Raw genomic sequence first — 21,027 nt, forward strand, 5'->3', positions numbered from 1 at the left:
TTCCTCTCTGCTCACCCAACGATTCTGTTGCTCAAGGGATTTGTCTGGCTTCCTCGTACAACTTGTATACTGAACCCAAAGAGACTGGAAGCACTTCTTCCCCTTTCAAGAGCTAGAAACCCAAGAGTAGCTGAAGCTTTCTTGTATAGTGTGGTTCCTTCAGTTCCAGTGTTCCTCCAACCAGACCAGAATATGTGAGGAGCATTCCCCATTGTGATTGTCACAGTTATACTGTCCAGCCTGGTCTAGCCTGATTACTGATGAAGTCAGGCTCCTGTGAGAGTCCATGCCAACCATCTTCATCATCTATGTAACTGGAGTATTGTATTTTCCTGTATATTGGCTCCATGGCTTCCTTTGCATTATAAATGAGATTATGTTATGAACAAGTGCATGGAAGGCAGTGGTAGTGTTGCTGCTCTTACCCTGTGCCACCACACAGAGAGTCCAAATACAGGTCCGTGCAGATTAACCACCACCAAGTGCACATTACGCAATAGGCAGTACATGACCATCAGTAAACTTTCGTTGCATACGCACTCTCATGTCCTATCTACTTGTCATCATGCTAGGGTATGTTGTCACCCATCTTTTTAGCTCATTCATACTTCTTTGGGATTGCATTTGCCCCCCCAAAATACAATACTTAAATATATAGGTAAAAATATAATCCCCAGCTCTCCTAGGATGCTAGATAAATTGAGTCATGTCAACTTTTCTGGTCTTCTCCTGGAGCTGGCAAATTTCAGTGTTGTACTGCGCCCTAATTGGCATGTCAGCAGTGTCAGATACCTCTTGTGCGGGTCTGTTGGCGGGGGCTCTGGCATCTCAGTGAGAGAGAGGGCACAGATCTGCTCAGGTGGTTGTCAGTCTGTCCATCTGTCTTTCTCTGCTCTCCCTTTCTCTCCCTTGGTCTGTAGGTTCCTTCCTTTGTTCTGTCCCTTTTCCTTTCTTCATCTCAATCATTTTCCCCTCCTCTGAACTCCCTCTTGCTCACACACATCACCTGGCTTCCCAGTAATATCTCCATTCTTCTCGAGCAGAGGCATCACCCCCAAATATTCTGCTTGATGCTTGTTTGTATAGGATTAAAGAGGAATCCCTCATCCATAACAGCATATCACTCCATATGTTACCCCCCCATTATGCTTCCACCATGTAAAATGATCATGGTAGAGGTACCTAACAGATCAAAGGGGTTGGTAATAATGGACTAAAATAACCAATAGGATTTTAACATAAATAGTAGAGAAGTGTTAAATACATTGATTTAACCTAATGTATGATTTTTTTCCAATTATCTGGGCTCTGTGGACAACTGCTCTCCTATAAACCCAGCTGCAGCCTGTTGTTTCAAGGTCACTTGACATACTCACTTTCAATTGTAAAAAATAAAGTGAGAGTTTGGAACAACAAGAGGCCGGGCTAAACAAATGTTAGGTTAGGGTTTTCCATATAAAATGAGATCTGAAAGTGATTAGACAACCACCAAGAACTGCTACAAGAGCAGTTCACAAGGAGAAGTTTTTAATGTCTGTTTCCACCTCAGCCCTACATTTCATTTCCCCCACTTACCAGCATTTGGCTAGAGAGAGAGGTACAGATATCTGGGCTACTTTAAACTAGGGATTGAAATCAGTCTCCCAGGAGCACAATCCACCACCATCTGCCACTTGCTGTTTGAATAGTTGACTGGGCATATCTCTATGTTTGTATCATCTGGAAATAATTTCCTGAACCATAGCAAATGTGGGCAGGCAGGGTCACTTATAACATAATGGGGATAGAAACACAATTAATGTTGATGTTGTTGGGGATGAAAGGTAGAAAGTTTCCATCTATACACTCTTAAATTTTTTGAAAATTCTAGAATTGTGCACTTTGCCAGACCACCCTGTGTAAACTTCCAGAAACATGCCATGATTATCTACTAATGCTTATGCCACCATTGATTCATAACCCTTTCTCTTAATCTACCTTGGGGCACTATGGGTACATGAGTTACATGAATAGCTCCTGCAGCGTTTGAAAAGCCAAATTATTTAAATACCTGAATCTCTTCAACATTTGCGACCTTGATCATAAGTACTTGCAACGTAAGATGAACAGCTGTGCACACAGCCACAACAACAGCACCCACTGGAGACTTCAGTCCCAAACTGGTACCTACTCAGCTGACCAATAAAGATTTGAGCAGGCAGCTTCGACAGGGCAACTGGCCACTCTTTTCCTCAACCTTGTGGTCTGGTCTTGCAACATCACCAGAGGCATAAAAAATTGTCATTTCTTATTCTGAAGTTATGCATTTACGATTGCTTGTCCCAGATCTTGACAACGCCCTGGTCCTGCTAGTCTGGGGTTGTAGTCTAGGATCAAAAGTGGCACTCTCCCTAGTGAGCATCATCCTCAAGTAGTACATGGAGAAAACTCCTCCTTAGGTAGTTGTGCATGACATTACAGCAAACAACTGCTAACTATCTGGGCCTCGTCTACACTACAGAGATAAGTTGATGTAAGCTGCCTTACGTTGACCTAACTCTGTGAGCGTCTATGCTAAAATGTTGCTCCCGCTGATAACTCACCCACTACATTGACTTAACTCCACCTCCATGAGAGGCATAGAGTCAATGTTGATGTAGTTAGGTTGACGCAGTGTCAGAGTAGACACTGTGTTGCTTACATCTACTGTTGATGCCTTTCAGAAGCCATCCCACAATGTCCCACGTTGACAGTTAAATCGGTGCAAACGCTTCTGGTGAGGATGCGCCCCACTGACACAAGAAGCATAGTGTGGACATACAAAAGCCATTTAATTACTGCGGTGGATGTACATCGCTGTAACTTAGGTTGACATATGTCTACACTGCAAAATTATGATTGGTCTGTGGCCATCAACAGCCATTGCTAGAACACTCAGCCATCTTGCCAAAGCTGCCCCCAGTGCCTCACAATTACTTTTCAAAAGATATAGCAAAAATATTCTTTGCTGAGCAAAGAGTGAGAACCAAAGCTCAGATCCTCAAAGGTATTTAGGCTTCTAACGTCCACTGATTTCAGAGTGGAATCAGATTTCACAGTAATTTCAGTGAATGTTAGGGGCCTAAATATCTTTGTGGATCTTTGAGTATTTACTTTAGCCACTGTTTTGAGAAAAAGACTTAGAAATTATACTAGTGCCTGGAAGCTTATTGGAGCGGCCCTTCAAATTAGGAGAATGTTACCTCTTTTTCCTTACAATTCCCTGTGCTCCCAGGAGGCCATTCTAAATCTCTCACAGGCCACTACTTCAGGGAGTGTTTCAGGAACAGGGATTGATACCCAAAAGCCAGTACAAACTGCAATGATATAGTACAGTGCTGGAATGGATGCAGACAGAATTGCATCCTAAACTGTGTCTTTTTATTTCAAATTTCATGATATTTGGTGTTTCTTTGGTGTTTTGTCTCAGCCCCAAGCATCAAGTGATTATATGAGAAGGTCAGCTTTCACTGGGGAGAAAAAAAAAGCCTAAAGCCTTTATGGTTGTGGAGAAAAGCTTGAAAATGTAAACCCTAAAAGCTGAAAAAAAATAGTAGACAAAAGAAACCACCATTTAGTATTTTTGTTTAAATCTCATGATTTTTAAGCCAATCTCCTCTCTTTTGGGGGCCTGACTCATGATTATTAATACTGGAGTTGCCAATATGGCACGTGTGGGCCTATGTTACAGTTAAATATAACACTGGCTTGATTATATTTAAGTGTATCAGAGTAACAGCCGTGTTAGTCTGTATTCGCAAAAAGAAAAGGAGTACTTGTGGCACCTTAGAGACTAACCAATTTATATGAGCATAAGCTTTCGTGAGCTACAGCTCACTCCATCGGATGCAACTGTATATAACTGTAGCATAGATGGAACAGGATTGTGTCCCTGGCAGCAAGGCTGAAGTGCTGTCTGCTATCCAAATAGGTCCAGCCCATGCTACAGCTTTTAAGGATGGCGTCAGCAATCAGGAGGCTCCCTAAGTCAGTTTTATCTGTGGTGCAGACTGGCCCTGCCCTAGGAGGCCATGAACTGGCCACCCCCTGCCCTAGGGCAACTCAGCCTCCCTTTGGAAAAACAGGGGAGAAGGTCACGTGGCCTGTCCAACGGCAACACTCCTCCCCAGTGTCTGTCATGTGATGCGCCCGCTTCCCGAGGCTAGCGCCTCCCTGCCGAAGGTGGTTGGGAGGCAGAGAAACTGGAAGATCAGTCTCAGAGCCGGGCGGGCCAGCCGCGGGGGCGCGAGGCGGCGGGAGCAGGGCTGGTGCGCGCTGGGAGTCCGGCTGTCGCCAGCATGAGCGCGGAAGGCTCGGAAGCGGTGGTGCTTGTTTCCGCTGCAAGAACCCCCGTTGGTAAGCGGCTCCATGGTGCGGCGCAGCCACCCCTTCCCGCTGCGCCCTGCAGCAGCTGGTGGCGGGGGAGATGGGGCGTTGAGCCGGTGGCTGCGGATGGCAGCGGGGCCCCCGCGTGCTCTTGCACGCGTGTGATATTGCGCGGGGCGGGCTCCTCTTTCTGCACTGTTTGGGTGAGTGGATGCGTGCTGTGCGGCTTTGTTGCCCGCTCCCACCAGCCAGGTTGGGTGTGTTTCTGGGGCACTCCAGGCACGTGCTGCCCATAGGTTACAGGGTGCTTGGGGAGCCTTCGACACGGAGGGTGCTATAGGCGCGCAATATCCTTTGCTACTCTTATTTCTGTGAATGGGGCGGGGGGAGAATGGCTCGCTCCCATCCTTGCAGCCAGGGCCGGCTCTACCTTTTTTGCCGCCCCAAGCAGCGAAGGGGGGGGGAGGAGAAAGCGACCGCCGAAGAAGAAGAAATGAAAAAGCTGCCGCCGAGGAAGGAAAAATGAAAAACAATAAAAAAACCCGGAGTGCCGCCCCGGCACCAGCTTCCCTCGCTGGTGCCTAGAGCCGGCCCTGCTTGCAGCAGCGTCGGGCCATCACTGTGGGCGCAGGGAGACTCCACCCAGGCCCTGCGCTTGCCTTGCACTGATTGGGCAGAAGCGATAGAGCCACTCTGTGAGGCGGTTTGGCGATTGCTCAGCCGGCGTCCTCAAGGGTTGCTCTTGCTCCGATTGGGTTACGCACGGTAGAACCATAAGCTGCTGCCCGAGGCGCTGTAACGCGTCTCATTCAGTAGCTTTAGGGAGTCCAAAGAGGAGGAGCTGATGTGTTCATTCAGGTTCCTTTTGTTTAGTAAAAAGAAAAGGAGTACTTGTGGCACCTTAGAGACTTTTGTTTAGTGTGTGGTTTGTATTAAAGAGAAAGCAAAAACAATCCCTCTTCGTTCGGCCTGAGGCCAGCACTTTCTGTAGGGGGAAGGCCTGTAAGGTAAACATGATGCAAAGCTTCAAGGATGTGGGTAGCATGCATATCAATACTGGCTGGTATGTTGAGAGGTATAAGTGAAAACACTTACAGAGAAGAACAAGGGCTCTCTCATTTCAATGAAATGCCTCCTCACAGGAGGCAGTGTTAGGGGCACATCTGGGTGGGGATAGGTGACTTGACCTTTATCCTCTTGGTAAGATCTGTTTTCTTGGACTGTTTTATTATGCTTGTTCTAGGCTAATCTTAGAATGTTAGGTTACCCATAGCCATTTGTTTAAGGTATTGGTAAACTGAGATAAAGTGTGTCCAGTCTGTCTAGAATATCCTTGAACACTACTTCATAAATATTTATGATGATTTTATCTTGTGTTCTCTCTGACTCCTGCACCATTATATTGTTAATAAGTAGTTTTTTGAGGGAACATTCTTTCCCCTCCACGGTACTGATGGGAGAGGTGATACAAGTGTGGCTAATGAATTCAAAAACTAATCTATATTGGACAGAATAATTTAAAAAAAACAAAAATGTGGATACCAGCCACCTCTCCTTCCTGTCCTGGGTGGATTAAAGATTTTTTCCAAATAGAATGTAAACTGTAAGAGTCTCATGATTCCCTTCCCCCCCCCCCCCCCATCTCCTTTTTTGAGAGAGAGAAAAATATTATAAACAAAGTAGACTGCGATCCCTAAATAGAACTAGTTGGGGTATATGTGTAGGGGATTCTAAGGACGCAGAAAGGAATGGTTTCAGCGTAGCAGCCATGTTAGTCTGTATCTGCAAAAAGAAAAAGGAGTACTTGTGGCACCTTAGAGGCTAACAAATAGTACTCCTTTTCTTTTTGCAATAAGGAATGGTAGCCAGGTAGAGTAGAGTATTTTATGGTTTGCTGATATTTAGGTTGTATAATTACATTTTAAGCTCCCTACAAAATTTGAGGCTGGATCACATGGTGATCCCAGGACACTCTCCCCCCGCCCCCCAGTCTAGAAATTGTATTCCTTCCTTCTCCCTCCTTCCCCCCCAAAACATAGTATTCAGTTGAAGTGACACTTTTCCTCACAACTTCAGCTCCCCCTCAAAGAATTAACCAAAAGAAAGGCATGATAGACTTTGACACACCACAGCAGTATAGTACTTCTAAATAACACTAGGCAGAACTAAACATGGGTTTAGAAAGGCCCTTTTGCAGGTAAATAATTCAGATATTCTGCTGATATATGGTGTCTTAAAATGTAGAGTAGACTAGATCAGATATGGTACTAGTTGTTGAATATCACCCTTGAGTTCCTTCTTTTCTTTGTTGTGCTGCTCTGATCATTGTAAACCAGGCGTTTTATTTCCTGTGTTCTTTTCCTCCTTCATTGACTGAAGTGAGAAGGAGCAAAATGAATCCTAAAGGCAAAAACTAATTCATTCTCTCTCAAGTCAAGAAGTGAAATCTTGGGCATTATTTTCCTCAGAATCTTTTTTGGAGTCATGGGGTTTAAAAAAAAAAAAAGTATGATGACACTGACATAAAAATCTAATTGTTTGGTTTTTTATGTAGGTTCCTTTAATGGTGCCTTGTCCACAATGCATGCTCATGAGCTGGGCTCTATTGTCATTAAAGAAGTATTGAAGAGGGCAAATGTCAATCCGGAAGAAGTGTCTGAGGTTATATTTGGACAAGTCTTGACAGCAGGTATTTTTTAAATTCCTTCTTCAAACACTTGTACAAAAAGGAATTGGAAATAAAAGTTTTCCTTTAGTTTTATGATGAGAGACTATGATTGTATAGCAGAGAACAAATCCCATCAAATATCAAGTCCCTATTTTACTGTTCCATTGAAATGTTGAAATTTTAAAATTTCATTTTAAGAATATTAACATTGTTGGCATTTAAGGACTGAAGAAAGCAGATCCTGACTTTAACCCCAACCTTCATTCTGGACACTGCATAAAGCCATAGATATCTAACTTATTTTCTTTTAATCCAAAGAGGAACTAACAAAGTGGGTACGTAACACTAACCACAGACTGATCTTTCACTGTTGTAACCAGCCTCCTCTCATGTCTCCCCTTAATCATTGCTTGCCATGTTAAGTCTGACTTTAACTGGAAAGTCCTCAGGGCAAAGAGCTGTATTGTATCTATCTGTAATGCAATATGTACGCTTGTGAAGCTGTGGAAATAATCCTTGGGTTAAGACCCCATAAAGAGAAACTTCAGATTATTTTGATCTGATGGAAATGCAGCTGTTAAAGAAGACGACCACTTTAATGGCTTCTTAACTAGAAGATTACATGGCTTTGGGTTATTTGAAATATAAATACTAATATGCATGCCTTTATGTTTAATTTAAACTAGAGCTCAATTCTTTGCCTCCTATATTATGTAATTAAATGAAGGGTGTGCCCACTCTTTTTACTAGTGGCTTCTATACAAAAGAGCAGGCACTGCTTTGGCCTGGAGACGGAGTTGAAGAATGCTTTCTGTAATATGCAATACTTCAGTTCTCTGTCAGAGGTTACAGAATGAAAGCTTTTATGACTCTTGCTATATGCTTGAGCTTTATCCATTTCCTAAGGGGTAGTATTTGGTCATTCTTAACTGTTGTGTAGAATATCCAAGAAGTTTGATCTAGTAATAAATAAAATGACCAATGTCTGTTTAGTTTCAGAAAAGAACTAGTTTAGTCAAGTCACATTTGCTTGAAATTTGTAACCAAATGGAAAGCAAGATTGTAAATATGAATGTACAGCAAATTGGGGAAATATCTATTTTTGCAAATCTTTTACTGGTCTTTGCTACAAATAGCAAATAAAACGGTCATATCCAAAGATTAATACAGTGACCAAATATGGGAAAGGTCCTGTCTGTTATAAACAGCAACTGGTTCCCCTGACTCGTGCCTGTAGTGCAGGTAAAGCCTTCTGACAAAGACCACAGCAGCACACTGTAGAATAGAGTTGGTTTTCTGTCTGCTCTGCTGTGAGTTCTTCAAAGGGAATCACAACACCAGGGCATGGGAGGAGATTGCAACAAATCCCTAAAGCATGTTGTGATGGATGTGCTATCACTCAAATTAAGCTGTGTGTGAGGATTCTTTAAAAAAAAGAAACCACACACAAACCTTAGCTGAGAAATTACTTTAGGCAACTACAGAATCCCACTTGGAAGGGTGCTCTTCATTTCTAACCGGGAAAGTCATGTGAGCAAAACACTTTGTCAGAAAGCAGGAGAACTCTCATGAGTTATTCCATTTGCAAAAAAAATGCCCTTGTAATTTTTTTCCTCTCACCCAGTAGAGGCTTAATTAGATAACCCCTCTTAACTGCCTTTCATCACTGGGAATGAACTCTAAAATGTGGGGGGAAATCTGGCTGTCACTTCATGAGTAGCAGAATGTATGTTAGGTCTATCTCCATATTAAACAGAGGTAAGTAGGCTATCTCAGATCTGGAAGGGACCTTGAAAGGTCATAGAGTCCAGTCTCCTGCCTTCACAGCAGGACCCAGTACTGTCCCTTATTTTTGCCCCAGATCCCTAAATGGCCCCCTCAAGGATTGAGCTCACAACCCTGGGTTTAGCAGGCCAATGCTCAAACTACTGAGCTATCCCTCCCCCACTCTGCACTTGTTCAGATCTGTAATTCTTGCAGGTGCTGGTCAGAATCCTGTACGACAGGCCAGTGTTGGTGCAGGAATCCCATATGCTGTACCATCTTGGGGCTGTCAGATGATATGTGGCTCAGGCCTGAAAGCAATATGTTTGGGGGCTCAGTCCATATTGACAGGAGATTCCAGCATTGTGGTGGCAGGAGGCATGGAAAGCATGAGCAAGGTGAGGCTATAGTCCCTTTTGGCAATAACAAAGGGTTACTCGTGACTTCAGGTTTACTATTTGATTTTAAAACTTGAATAATTTGGTAGGAAAATGTTCTGGACTGTTCCTTTGTTTTTTGGGCACCTGGAACTCTTAATGAGCTCAGCTGGAGTTGCAAGTGAGTAACTGTGTGGAATTGGTCTGTGTATTTGTTGTCCATTTTTTTGTTTGAGGTTTGTGTTTTAAAAAAGTTACTACTTTTGTAGACTTCTCTTTAATAGATCTGTTGCGTTTGTTCTCTTCCACTAACCAATACCTCTTTAGTGGTTGAGGCAGAGTTGTCTTTAAATTCTTCTTTTGAAATTTCAAAACTGTCAAGGATTTCTTCACCTTCATTAGTATCCAACTTTCCATTGAGCAACCTTTTTCTCCTCTAGTGAGACTATTTCTAGATGAAATCTATCAATTATTTATATATAATGGATAGAAAATGAAAATCAGGATATAGTTGTAGTGGTCCCTAACTTGGATTAACCCTTTACTGAAATTCAAAATGTGATTTAGGAATTTTAGTATTATAGATCTGACCATGTTATGAGACTGCATGGGATATGAAAATATCGTGTATGCTATTGATGTATCTATTAAGTGTTCCTGCTTAAAATCTAGCAAGAGGAAATTCAAAGGGAGATTCACTTAAGGCCCGATCCAACGCCCATTGTAATCAATGGGAATCTTTTCACTGATTTTGTTGGGCTGTAGATCAGATCCTTAGGGCCCAGTCCTGCAACTCTTACTCACCTGAGTAATATGACTTAAATGGGACTATCTGGAATCTTAGTGAGTAGAAATTAAACTAGTGCTGATATGAACCCATATTGATCAGAATGAATCCTTCTGAACTGAAACTAAACTTCTTGACAACCTTCTCTTTTTTAACTTTGCTATTTAGGATGGTAGATACTGACAAATAGTTTTTGGTGGTGGGGATGTATTTGGAGTGATTATAAGAAAACAGATTAAGATAACTTTGTAAATTCTGATGAAATTGCTTATTTCTCCATGTCCGTGCTCTGGGGATGAATTTAGAGTCTTAAATTTCTAAACGTTTTTAGTTGGCAATAATTATAAATGCAACATCTGGCTTAAATAGAGAGGGAATGGAAACCTTGGAGACAAGACTGATTACACTGTTTTAATTCAAGCCTGTTTTAATTTCCCTCCATCACCATGACAGTGAATGGTTTACTCCCAGCAAGACAGGCTAAGGCAGTATTGCTGCTTGCTCTGCAGGAGGCCCAGGTGCAGGAGTAATCTGAAGACTACTTTTCTCATATGTGAACTGTCTGTTCTCTAAGGGTAGGTGTTGGCTGGGCCACCCAGTGCCTTCTGCTGACTCACTTTCAGATTGAAAACCTTGGAATGAGAGAGTTCACTTGATGGTTGGAAATAACCCAAAACTAATGAGTGGCCCCTTGTCTGCTGGTTATTCTGCAGGTCTTTTATTCATTAAACTGGAGAGGATTCCTTCTGGCCATCAGATCAAAGTCAGACTTTTTGATGAAGGGATTGGATGGGAGATGGGGCTTTGCTGGGAAGAACTAACCGTATCATTGAGACTTCTAAATTTCTCTCAAAATATCTTATCTACAGGCTCCTCACTTAGTTCATATGCGAGCTGGAGTGAAAATGGGGGAGGCCTCATTGCAGGACAGTATCATCTGTGATGGTCTTACAGATGCATTTTGCCAGTATCACATGGGTATAACAGGTAAGTAGTAGCAGTTAGACTCAGAGACTTTAAGGTCAGAAGGGATCATCATGATTAGATAATGTGCCCTTTTGCACATTACAGGGCACAGAACTTCATGCAGCCACTCCAGTAACTCAGCCAGAGGTTCTGGGCTTACTACAGAAGTCTTTAAATCTTGATTTAAAGATTTAAAGTTACAGAGAATCCACCATTTACTCTAGTTCTGAAAAGAGAATTGTAAATTAGCAAGGGGGTGGGAGTGCAGTATAAACAGATTCTGGAAACTTTAAAGTGCTATTCAAATATACTTCAAGGCAATAGAAGTTAAGAAATTGACTATATCTACAAGTTCACATTGATTTTCCCTTTTGCGTGTTACCATATTACAAAATTGACTTGGAAAGGATACTTACTATCTGAGCTAACAGTCAGTTGGAGAGATGGGGTGGGGGGGAAGAGGGGAATTTTTTTTTTTTGCCTGCCTTATCTATTTCTCTCTTCAGCATGTTGTCCCATAATACTGTACATCAGATAGTGATAAATTCTTTGCAACAGATACCTGAAATTAATCTCTGCGAATTCAAATTTTAAATTGCTTTTCCCCAAACTTTTAAGTGCAAGGACAGAATACTGGAGAACATGTATGAATGTGTAGGAAACAGTTCTGCACTGGAAGGGGTAATGAGTCTTCAACCTCTGATTTTATGACTAGTGTATCTACAGTCCAGTCTTTCCAATGTACAATTGCTGCAGAGATACTTGAACACAACTGTCCAGAGCAATAATGAACACTTGATTTTGCTTGCTCAAAACTTTCTTTAAAGCAACTCTGGATGGAGATCAAATATGGAAATGTTCAGCCCCAAAAAGTGAATGTAGCAGAAAGTCATGAGAGAGTGAAAACAGGAGCTCAGAACGAACACTGTTCTGTAAGCTTAACCTATAGGCTACTACCAGCAAATATTGGCTGATTGGCATGCTGGAATTTTAACTTAAGACCTAGCAAACTTGCGGTTAAGAGTAAATGATTGAATTTTTTCTTCAAATTGGTATTTTTGCTTTGTTTCAGCTGAAAATGTGGCAAAGCAGTGGCAAGTTAGCAGAAGGGAACAAGACCAACTTGCTGTACAGTCACAGAAAAAGGCAGAGGGTGCACAGAAAGCTGGCTACTTTGATAAAGAGATTGTTTCTGTCCTTGTGCCTTCTAGGAAAGGTAGGCGTGTGTGTGTGTAACTATAATGGATAGTCAGTACCAGATATTCCAGTGCCATCTTTTATTTATTTAATGAATGGTGTCTTCGTGGAAAAGCCTATTTTACAAGCAGGAGAGCTCCTCTTTTCAATCTTTAACAATGGGCAAGGCTTCCCCCATTTTTTTTTTTTTTTTTTTAAAAGAGAGAAGGTGGAAGAACACTGATGTATGTTCAGAATTTCCAAATGTAACTCAGCAAATATATGAAATATAGTTATGTTACTGATCCTACCACCCTTTCTTTGTAGGTGGACCTGACTTCAATGGTGCTCCTGCTCACATGGAGCCAGCTGTAGAATCAGGTCCTGAGTTACATTAGACCCATATTATGCTAAGTTTAAAACATGTTCACACTCATCATGATATTCGGTGCATAAGCCTCCCTCACTGGAGGAAGACAGTGAAAATAACCTAGAGTCATTCTGTTATACTCTGTAGCTTATGGATTTTTTCAAAGCCTGCCAGCTTCTTAATCTTGTCTGTCAGATTTTTTTTTTTTTAAATTTAAAGTCTTGGGGTGCCTTTCTTTGTATAGGTAGGCCCTTTGATAGTTGAGTTGATTGATTCCAGGATCTACTTTTGGGTGGGTAGGGGGGAGAGTTCCACATCTTTTGTGCTAAACTCACACTCCCTAGATTCATTAGTCTGTTGAAGAACTCCAATAGCTTTTCTTTGCTCTTAATGGACTTTGTCAAATAGCTTTGGAGTTAGCTTAATGGCATGATATGTGATCTTTTACTGACCGTGTAGTTAACAGAGGAAGAAAAAACCCAAGCTGAACCATGGAAGGCTTCTGGATAATGTTGTGACTTGACTCTCTCAAATAAGAGCCCTATAAGTATCCATTCCCAAAAGAGCCTTCCTAGCAGAGGAATGGTTGGGGAATAGCAGATAGGAGAATTGCTTTTGAACAGGCAGGCAAATTTAGCCATTGGGGCTTGTTTCCAAAAGCTCAGGTGTAAAGTAGCCATACATACTACTACTAGCACCTGGAAGGAGATAGGCCTCTAAAGGAATAGGAGATTATGGGGCTAACTTGAAGTTCTTGTGTATTATTGTTATAACCCTGACAGCTATGAACTGGAAAAATTAAACACATCCCTTCCTTCCCTCCCAGTTACAGGTAATATATTCCTGAGTGGTCACTACTTAGAAGTTAGTCTCTGTAGTCTTTATTCTAGAGGCTATTTTCTCCATTTAGAACCCTTTTACAAGTGCAGAATTGCACAGAATTTATCTCAAATTCATGTCTGACCATTTTGCAGGTCCTGTAGAAGTTAAAACAGATGAGCATCCTCGCCATGGAAGCACCTTGGAAACAGTAGCAAAGTTAAAGCCTTGCTTTCTGACCGATGGAACTGGGACAGTAACTGCAGCTAATGCCTCAGGTTTGTAGATGGGTAAAACAAAATGCCATAGACCAGCAATTGCAAGCAGCTCAGGATTTTGTTTGCAACATCTACAGTGTGTACTATTGTACAATGAAATACAGCATTGAGTTCAAGTGCACATGTAAGAACTTGCATATGCGTGTGTGCTTTTTCTCCTAAATATTGCTTTTGTGAGATGTTGTGGAGCAGAGACTTGATTTTTGCATCAATGCCAGAATTCAACCCGCAACAGCCTGTCATGACATGAAGTCAGAGGTGCTTGTATTACTGACACATCTCAGCAGGGTCCACATTCCCTAGTCCCCCATCCTTCTATTTCTTAGTTTAACTGTATTTAGATCATTCCTGTATTCCTCCCTTTTTCATTTCCTTACCTTGTGTGATGGGGTTGGGACTCACCAGTGCAGTGCCTCCAGTTGGTAACTCTGGGAATTAGCTCAGTCCATGTGGAGTACCCTCCATCCATCTCTCACCTTCTGTTGGCATCCAGACCCACGTTGCTCCCTTCTCGCAGCATCCTCCTCAGGACACTGCCCTCCAGCAGTGCCCCCTAGTCCAAGTGTTTTCTCTTCACCCCAGCCACAGTTGCCAGCCACATCCCCAAAGTCTAACCCCTTCTGTCGGGTCAGGCGCAGTCCACTATTGCCACTTTTAATGGCCAGGTGTAGTACAAGAGGGGGAACCCAGGACCACCCTCTACTCTGGGTCCCAGCCCAAGGACCCTCTGGCAGCAGCTTCCCTGCCATCCTTCACTCCTCTTGTCCACCTCTCCTCCCTGGGCCACTTCCCCTTTAGCCCCCCTGTCCTCGGTGCTGGTCTCCTTCACTCAGAAGACAGATCTTCTCCCTTAAAAGTCTGGGAGAGACTGCCTGCCTCTTGCCTGGGCAGCCTCTATATAGGGCCTAGCCTGGCCCTGATTGGTTCTCTAAGAGGCCCTCCCTGATTGGCTGTCCATCTGCGCAGCCCAATCTGGCTTGGGGGTGGGGCACCGCCCCACCACACCTTGGTATTTCTGCTTGTTCCAATGTAAAATGAATTCCTCTTCAGGCCCTCTAGTGGACCCCAGTGGTCTTCCATGCTGCCTCTTATGCTTACCATGTCCTTCCAAAATCTATTCAGCACAGCTGCCACCCTTTCCTTTCCACTCTCTCATTAAAACCTTGATTCCACAGCATCACTTACAGAAAGTACACATCACATAACTTCCCCCACAACCTAAGTGTGTATGCACCTAATCTGAGTAACCTTTAGCCTGCTGATGTAAACTGTCATACTTCCACCAAAACCAATGGAGCTACACTGACTTACACCAGCCTCGATATCTGTAACCTGTGTACTGTCTTGCTTGTCAAACCTATAATTTAGACTAACTCTTTAGGAAAGGAACCCATCATCTGCTTCCTGTGAAGAGTCTAACACAATCACAGTTTTAGGTGTTTGGAAATAATAAACTGAAAGCAATTGTTCACTGTTCTGCAGGTGTGAATGATGGCGCTGCAGCTGTAATTCTTATGAAGGCGTCGGAAGCTGCTAGAAGAGGTCTTACTCCTTTAGGACAAATTGTGTCTTGGGCTCAAGTGGGTTTAGACCCTTCCATCATGGGAGTAGGACCTGTCTCTGCAATAAAGAAAGCTGTAAGTAATATCAGAGGAAAAATTACTGATCACTTTGAAATACTTGTTTAAGACAAGTCTCCCTTTGACTGTCCAGACTTAGTTTTTCTCAAAGAAATGCCAAAAATGTAGCACCAAACAATTCTATAATGGAGACCATGACAAACAAGATTTCAAAAGGCAGGACATGTGAAGCTTTGATTCTTTTCTGCTAGGGCTAGTATCTGTATTGTTATTTTCAGAGAAGTTTATAAATGGGTCAAAAGTAGAAATGAGCCTAGTTCATGGAATGCCTCCCAAATTGTCATACACAAAGCTGTAACTTAACAGTAACTCTTCTAAAGGTGAACAACAAAGTTCTCTTTAATTGGGTTTATGGCCTTTTTAAAAAAAAAAAAAAAACTCTTAGAAATATCAGGAAAGGTAAATTTCTTTCATGATGATTTCCTTTCTGCTAGAAGTGTCTCCCACAATCATTATATATATATATAGTTCATAGGATATCAGGGTTGGAAGGGACCTCAGGAGGTCATCTAGTCCAACCCCCTGCTCAAAGCAGGACCAATCCCCAACTAAATCATCCCAGCCAGGGCTTTGTCAAGCCTGACCTTAAAAACCTCGAAGGAAGGAGATTCCACCACCTCCCTAGGTAACGCATTCCAGTGCTTCACCATCCTCCTAGTGACATTTTTTTTCCTAATATCCAACCTAATCCTCCCCCACTGCAACTTGAGACCATTACTCCTTGTTCTGTCATCTGCTACCACTGAGAACAGTCTAGATCCATCCTCTTTGGAACCCCCTTTCAGGTAGTTGAAAGCAGCTATCAAATCCCCCCTCGTTCTTCTCTTCTGCAGACTAAACAATCCCAGTTCCCTCAGTCTCTCCTCATAAGTCATGTGTTCCAGACCCCTAATCATTTTTGTTGCCCTCCGCTGGACGTTTTCTAATTTTTCCACATCGTTCTTGTAGTGTGGGGCCCAAAACTGGACACAGTACTCCAGATGAGGCCTCACCAATGTCGAATAGAGGGGAACGATCAAGTCCCTCAATCTGCTGGCAGTGCCCCTACTTATAAACCCCAAAATGCCGTTAGCCTCCCTAGTTATATAGTGGTTGTAGCCATGTTGGTCCTAGGATATTAGAGAGACAATAGCAGAGCGTGTGCTAGCCATGCCCCCTTTTCTGGGCTGTTGCCAGATGATTCATTCCAAAGCTGTGTAAAAACTTGAATACGATTGGTAACAATGACTTCAAAGCCAGTAACTGATGTACAGTAGACTGCAGCCAATAAGCATAGTTTTCAAAATTAAATACTGACCCTTGGCTAGGAAGCCACCCAGGGAGGGTAGAATTGTGGGAGACACTGCTAGCAGAAAGGAAATAATCAGGTGAGAAATTTAACATTGCGCAGCTCGGCATCTTCCACAGGTTGGATACATATGGGAAGTAGTGAGCAGTGAATAGAAGTAGGGAGGCTTGAGAAAAACAGAATGCTATGAGAAAGACCTGTCAGGGTTAACTTCCCAAAATGGCAGTGCCATTACTGGAGAAAGTCCATTTCATAGCATCTGATAAAAGTTTTAATTGATGGGCATGTTGCTACCTTGCAGATTTCTGTAGTGGAAGCAGAAGCCCTTTCTATGCAGTTGCAGTAGGTCTTTTGGAGTGCACCGTGATGCATCTGGAACAGGAGCACCTGGTTTGGTAGAGCCTGGTTTGCCTCAACAGTGCATAGTTGGATCCAGGAGGTGTTTGAGTCAGAGGACTCAGGTTTTTTTTAAACCTTTTCTTTTCCTTTTTGAACTTTTTGGCCCACTTTGTAGGTGTCGCTGCTCAGCTCTGGCGTTTTGCATCTTACTTTATGCAGAGCTCTCTGGATCTCTCTCCCTTAATGGCCTCCCCTTGCTTAGGGGATGGGGCTTCATTGTTGGAATTCCCCGACTTGAGCTGGGAAGGAGCTGAGCATGCTTTTCTCCCTCCGGAACTTAGGACCCATTTTAAGACTTTGGGGCTGTGGGGAGACAAGGACCTGGTGCCCCTTAAGGGTTTTTCTTTCTGTCCTGGGACTCACCCTGAGCTGGGTGGCTGAACTCATGCTTGGAGTCTCTCCCCATTCTGCATCTCCAGATCAGGCTTTTCTGTGTGCCGTGGCTTCCTGGAGCAAGGGTGGGAACCCAACATGTCTATCTGACTCAAAGCCCTGTGCCCTGGCAGTGCAAAGTTTGACTGAATGAGAACAGGCAGGGCCCAGTTCATCTTCCAAAGAGCCTGAAAGCTGCCTTCCAAACAGAACACTGCTTGGATTTAGCTTAGTGTCTGCACAACGCCTTTGCCATACCTGAGAAGGGGGCAGGGAGGCGCTGTGATACTGGCTCCAGGTAGCTGAGATCACTCCACTGATACAGGAGGGAGAAGAAAATCTGCATGCTACTGCCTGTAAAAACAGGTGTAATAAGTTGGCAAAGAAAAGTCAGGCACAAGGCAATCCACCACTTGAGGGCAGAAAATCCGACAGCAGGCCAGAAAAGGGAGTGTAGGTAGCATGAGCTGTGTAACAGCTTTGAACTGCCTCTGGAGAGTGCAGGCAGGAGGCAGAATAGCCCATCCCTGTCAGAACTGTGTCTGGGAGATGTTGAGCTGCAGAAGGTGAAGTCTGTTATTTTCCAAAGTAGATCGATCTGGGGTATACCATCCTCTTACTCCACACTTCAGCTCTTCGAAACCTGCAGAACTGAGCGATGGAGGCTGTTACTGTCTGACTTTCTCACCCACTCTCCAAGCGTAATATTTAATGGAAAAGGAAACTAAAGCTGCGGAAACAAGAACACAAATAAAGTACTGTCGGTGTATGAACAGCTTTGAGGGGTTAACCGGCTCTACCACTTCATAGCCATATAGTAAATTCTGAAAAACAAGCACATTCCAGATCCTTTCATTGTAATTATTACAAGTTTAAACTGTCACTATGCCTATTCGGTAGATATATCAGCTTGAGGACCTTGTAAGCCACTCGTGCATTAACATTACAGCACCACAAGCGTGGGCAAACTGTGAGTCAGATCTGGCCCGCCAGCTGTTTTAAGTCAGCCCTTGAGCTCCAGCCAGGAAGCAGGGTCGGGGGCCGCTCCACGCAGCTTCCGGAAGCAGCGACATGGCCCCCCTCCAGCACTTCAGTGGGAGCTGCAGGGGTGGTGTCTGCAGATGGGGCAGCACACAGAGCCACCTGGCCACACCTCCGTGTAGGAGCCAGAGAACGGACATGCCACTGCTTCCGGGAGCCGCTTGAGGTAAATGCCACCTGGAACCTGCACACTTGGGCCTCTCCCCACACCCCTGACCCAGCCCTGATCCCCCTCCTGCCCTCTGAACCCCTTGATCCCAGCCTGGAGCACCCTCCTGCACCCAAACCCCTCAATGCCAGCCCAACCCCAGAGCCCGCACCCCCAGGTGGAGCCCTCACCCCACTTGCCTGCTTCAGCCCGGAGCCCCCCCACACACACACCCTGAACTCCTCATTTCTGGAGCCCTCACCCCCTCCCACGTTCCAACCCCAATTTTGTGAGCATGCATGGCCCGCCATACAATTTCTATTCCCAGGTGTGGCCTTTAGGCCAAAAAATTTGGCCACCCCTGCAGTAGCAGAGTAGTTTCTAAAGAGATGCAAGTTCTTTGAAGTAGGGAGTCTTTTAATTAATGTCTAGACAATACCTAGTAAAATAGGGTCCTGAGCCTTGATTGTGTACTCCGAGGAGGTGCAGGCATACAAATGGTTGTGAAATGCCACTGCAGCAAATGTTTTCTGCTGACAAAGCAGATTCAACAGTGATGCAAGGTAAACTGGGGAGGTGGGCTTCCGTAAAACATGCCAGGGCCTGTTCCTAGTTTGAGATTCTTGAAGCAGGAAAAAACAAGTTTCCCTGAGTTTAGAAATTAAGTGAGGCTGTTGGAAAAGCTTTTGTCTTAACAGGATGTTTTTAAACTCCCTTTTTCTGGATGTTGGACCTACTGTGGTTATGACACCCAAGATAACTTTTAAGAGAACCAACAAGTTAAAAACAGTTTGTGCATTTCACAGCACTCCACAAGCCATATAATTATTTCCCATGTAAAGTTTGTTTCTCCCTTAAAATATCAGCAGAAAATATTTTCAAATATCCAGGATATAGTATGTGCAGGGCTGTCAAAACTGGCATGTTTTTAAAATAAAATGTCCCTTAGTGCTGCTATATTTCTATTAACAGCACTATTTACAGGTAGATTCCTGGAAAAGAGCGAATACCAATGGAGCTTGGAAGAGGAAGCTCAACAATTCCTTCTCTCTTCTGTCCCAGGTGGCTCTGAGCACTATGGCAAACAGCTTGCAGCTGGGGTTACTGTAGAGCTACTGAAATCATTCACAACTCCCCCAGAGTGACATTTTGTAATCAAGTATAGTGGATATTGGATAACTCTTCTGTAACTCTTGCCTCATTTAGATTAATCACTAACCTCATAGGTAACGAGCCAAGTTACAGAAAAGAGTGTTAGGCCACAACACTTTCTAGTCACAAACCAGCGTAAGTTGTGAGGGGACAAAGGCCCTCCACAAGCCATTAAACTCCAGTCTCGTTTCAGTTAATATTAAATATTATCTCCTAGGTTGATAAAGCAGGTTGGACGCTGGAGCAAGTTGACTTGTTTGAAATTAATGAAGCCTTTGCATCACTAGCCATAGCAATAGCTAAAGAACTGAAATTGAACCCAGAGAAGGTATGTAATGGGAAAACACACCCAGTTCTTTATAAAAGCAATGATTTGGGTTAGTTTCTTCCTTTTTCAGGAGTGAATTAAATACTTCCCTAGTGCCTGTATTGAATATGCTGTCCAAACTAAGCTCCATGTACAGCCCAGATATAATTTTGCTTTAATGACAAGCGACTGAACTGACAGCAGAGGCATTATGGTGAGGATGTGGGGTAAGGGAATTGTCTTTACTTCACTAACAGGCAAACTAGCTCTGTTGTGAACTGAATCTGGTTCTCTAGCAAACATTGTACTAAAGCCGAGGTTCTCAAACTGGGGGTTGGGACCCCTCAGGGGGTCAGTGAGGTTATTATGGGGGGGGGGGGGGGGAGATGTTTGTGAGCTGTCAGCCTCCCCCTCAAACTCTGCTTTGCCTCTAGCATTCATAATTGCATTAATTATATAAAAGTGTTTTTAAATTTATAAGCAGTCATTAAGCACTCTCGATTTATTGGAAAGATGTTTATTTCTTATTTGCAGTAGTGATGGGACCTGCATGGCTCTAGGTTATGTGAGAGACAAGGTAGCTGAGGGAATCTTTTATTGGCCCAAAGTTTGTTTACCTTTCACCAATTCAAGTTAAGCCAATAAATGAGTACCTCACCTACCCTGCCTCTTTTTTATTAATTATTATAAGACAAATAAGGCTGACTTTATTTTTCAGGTTAACATTGAAGGTGGGGCTGTTGCCCTTGGTCATCCTCTGGGTGCCTCTGGTTGTCGTATTCTTGTTACTCTTCTGTATGCACTGGAACGAACAGCTGGAAAACGTGGTGTTGCTGCTCTTTGTATAGGAGGGGGGATGGGAATAGCTATGTGCATTGAAAGATTAACATAGTTCAGTCTCTTCTCACTGCTAATGTATAACAATGTAGAGTGGTTTCAGCTTGCTAATAAAGCTATAGTATTAATTCACTTAGTTTTTAATAAGTTCACAATTTAGACAATGATTGAAATTGTTAATTACTTCAATGACTGTTAGCCAGGAGGATGTGAGAAACAGAACTTACCACCCTAAACTCTACCTCTCAGCCCTGGACTTACTGTGGTGAATAAAGAACACAAACTTGACAGCAA

At 43.3% G+C, this 21,027-nt stretch overlaps 1 protein-coding gene across 1 annotated transcript; it reads left to right on the forward strand.

Moving 5' to 3' along the window:
- Positions 1–4,008: 4,008 nt before the first annotated feature.
- Positions 4,009–20,865, forward strand: ACAT2 (acetyl-CoA acetyltransferase 2). Its single transcript, XM_007065695.4, has 9 exons — positions 4,009–4,374; positions 6,899–7,033; positions 8,993–9,174; positions 10,810–10,927; positions 11,979–12,122; positions 13,427–13,549; positions 15,032–15,186; positions 19,807–19,917; positions 20,615–20,865. Exons 1-9 carry the CDS (start codon positions 4,317–4,319, stop codon positions 20,786–20,788), a joined length of 1,200 nt encoding a protein of 399 aa, XP_007065757.2. The 5' UTR covers positions 4,009–4,316; the 3' UTR covers positions 20,789–20,865.
- The last annotated feature ends 162 nt before the right edge of the window (positions 20,866–21,027 follow it).

This window comes from Chelonia mydas, chromosome 3 (genome assembly GCF_015237465.2).
Source record: "Chelonia mydas isolate rCheMyd1 chromosome 3, rCheMyd1.pri.v2, whole genome shotgun sequence".
Taxonomy (NCBI): Eukaryota; Metazoa; Chordata; order Testudines; family Cheloniidae; genus Chelonia; species Chelonia mydas.

Coding starts and splice junctions, on each gene's coding strand:
- ACAT2 (XM_007065695.4), top strand. CDS start 4,317: ATGAGCGCGGAAGGCTCGGAAGCGGTGGTGCTTGTTTCCGCTGCAAGA. Junction 4,375..6,898: donor CGCTGCAAGAACCCCCGTTG/GTAAGCGGCTCC, acceptor TTTTTTATGTAG/GTTCCTTTAATGGTGCCTTG. Junction 7,034..8,992: donor TGGACAAGTCTTGACAGCAG/GTATTTTTTAAA, acceptor TAATTCTTGCAG/GTGCTGGTCAGAATCCTGTA.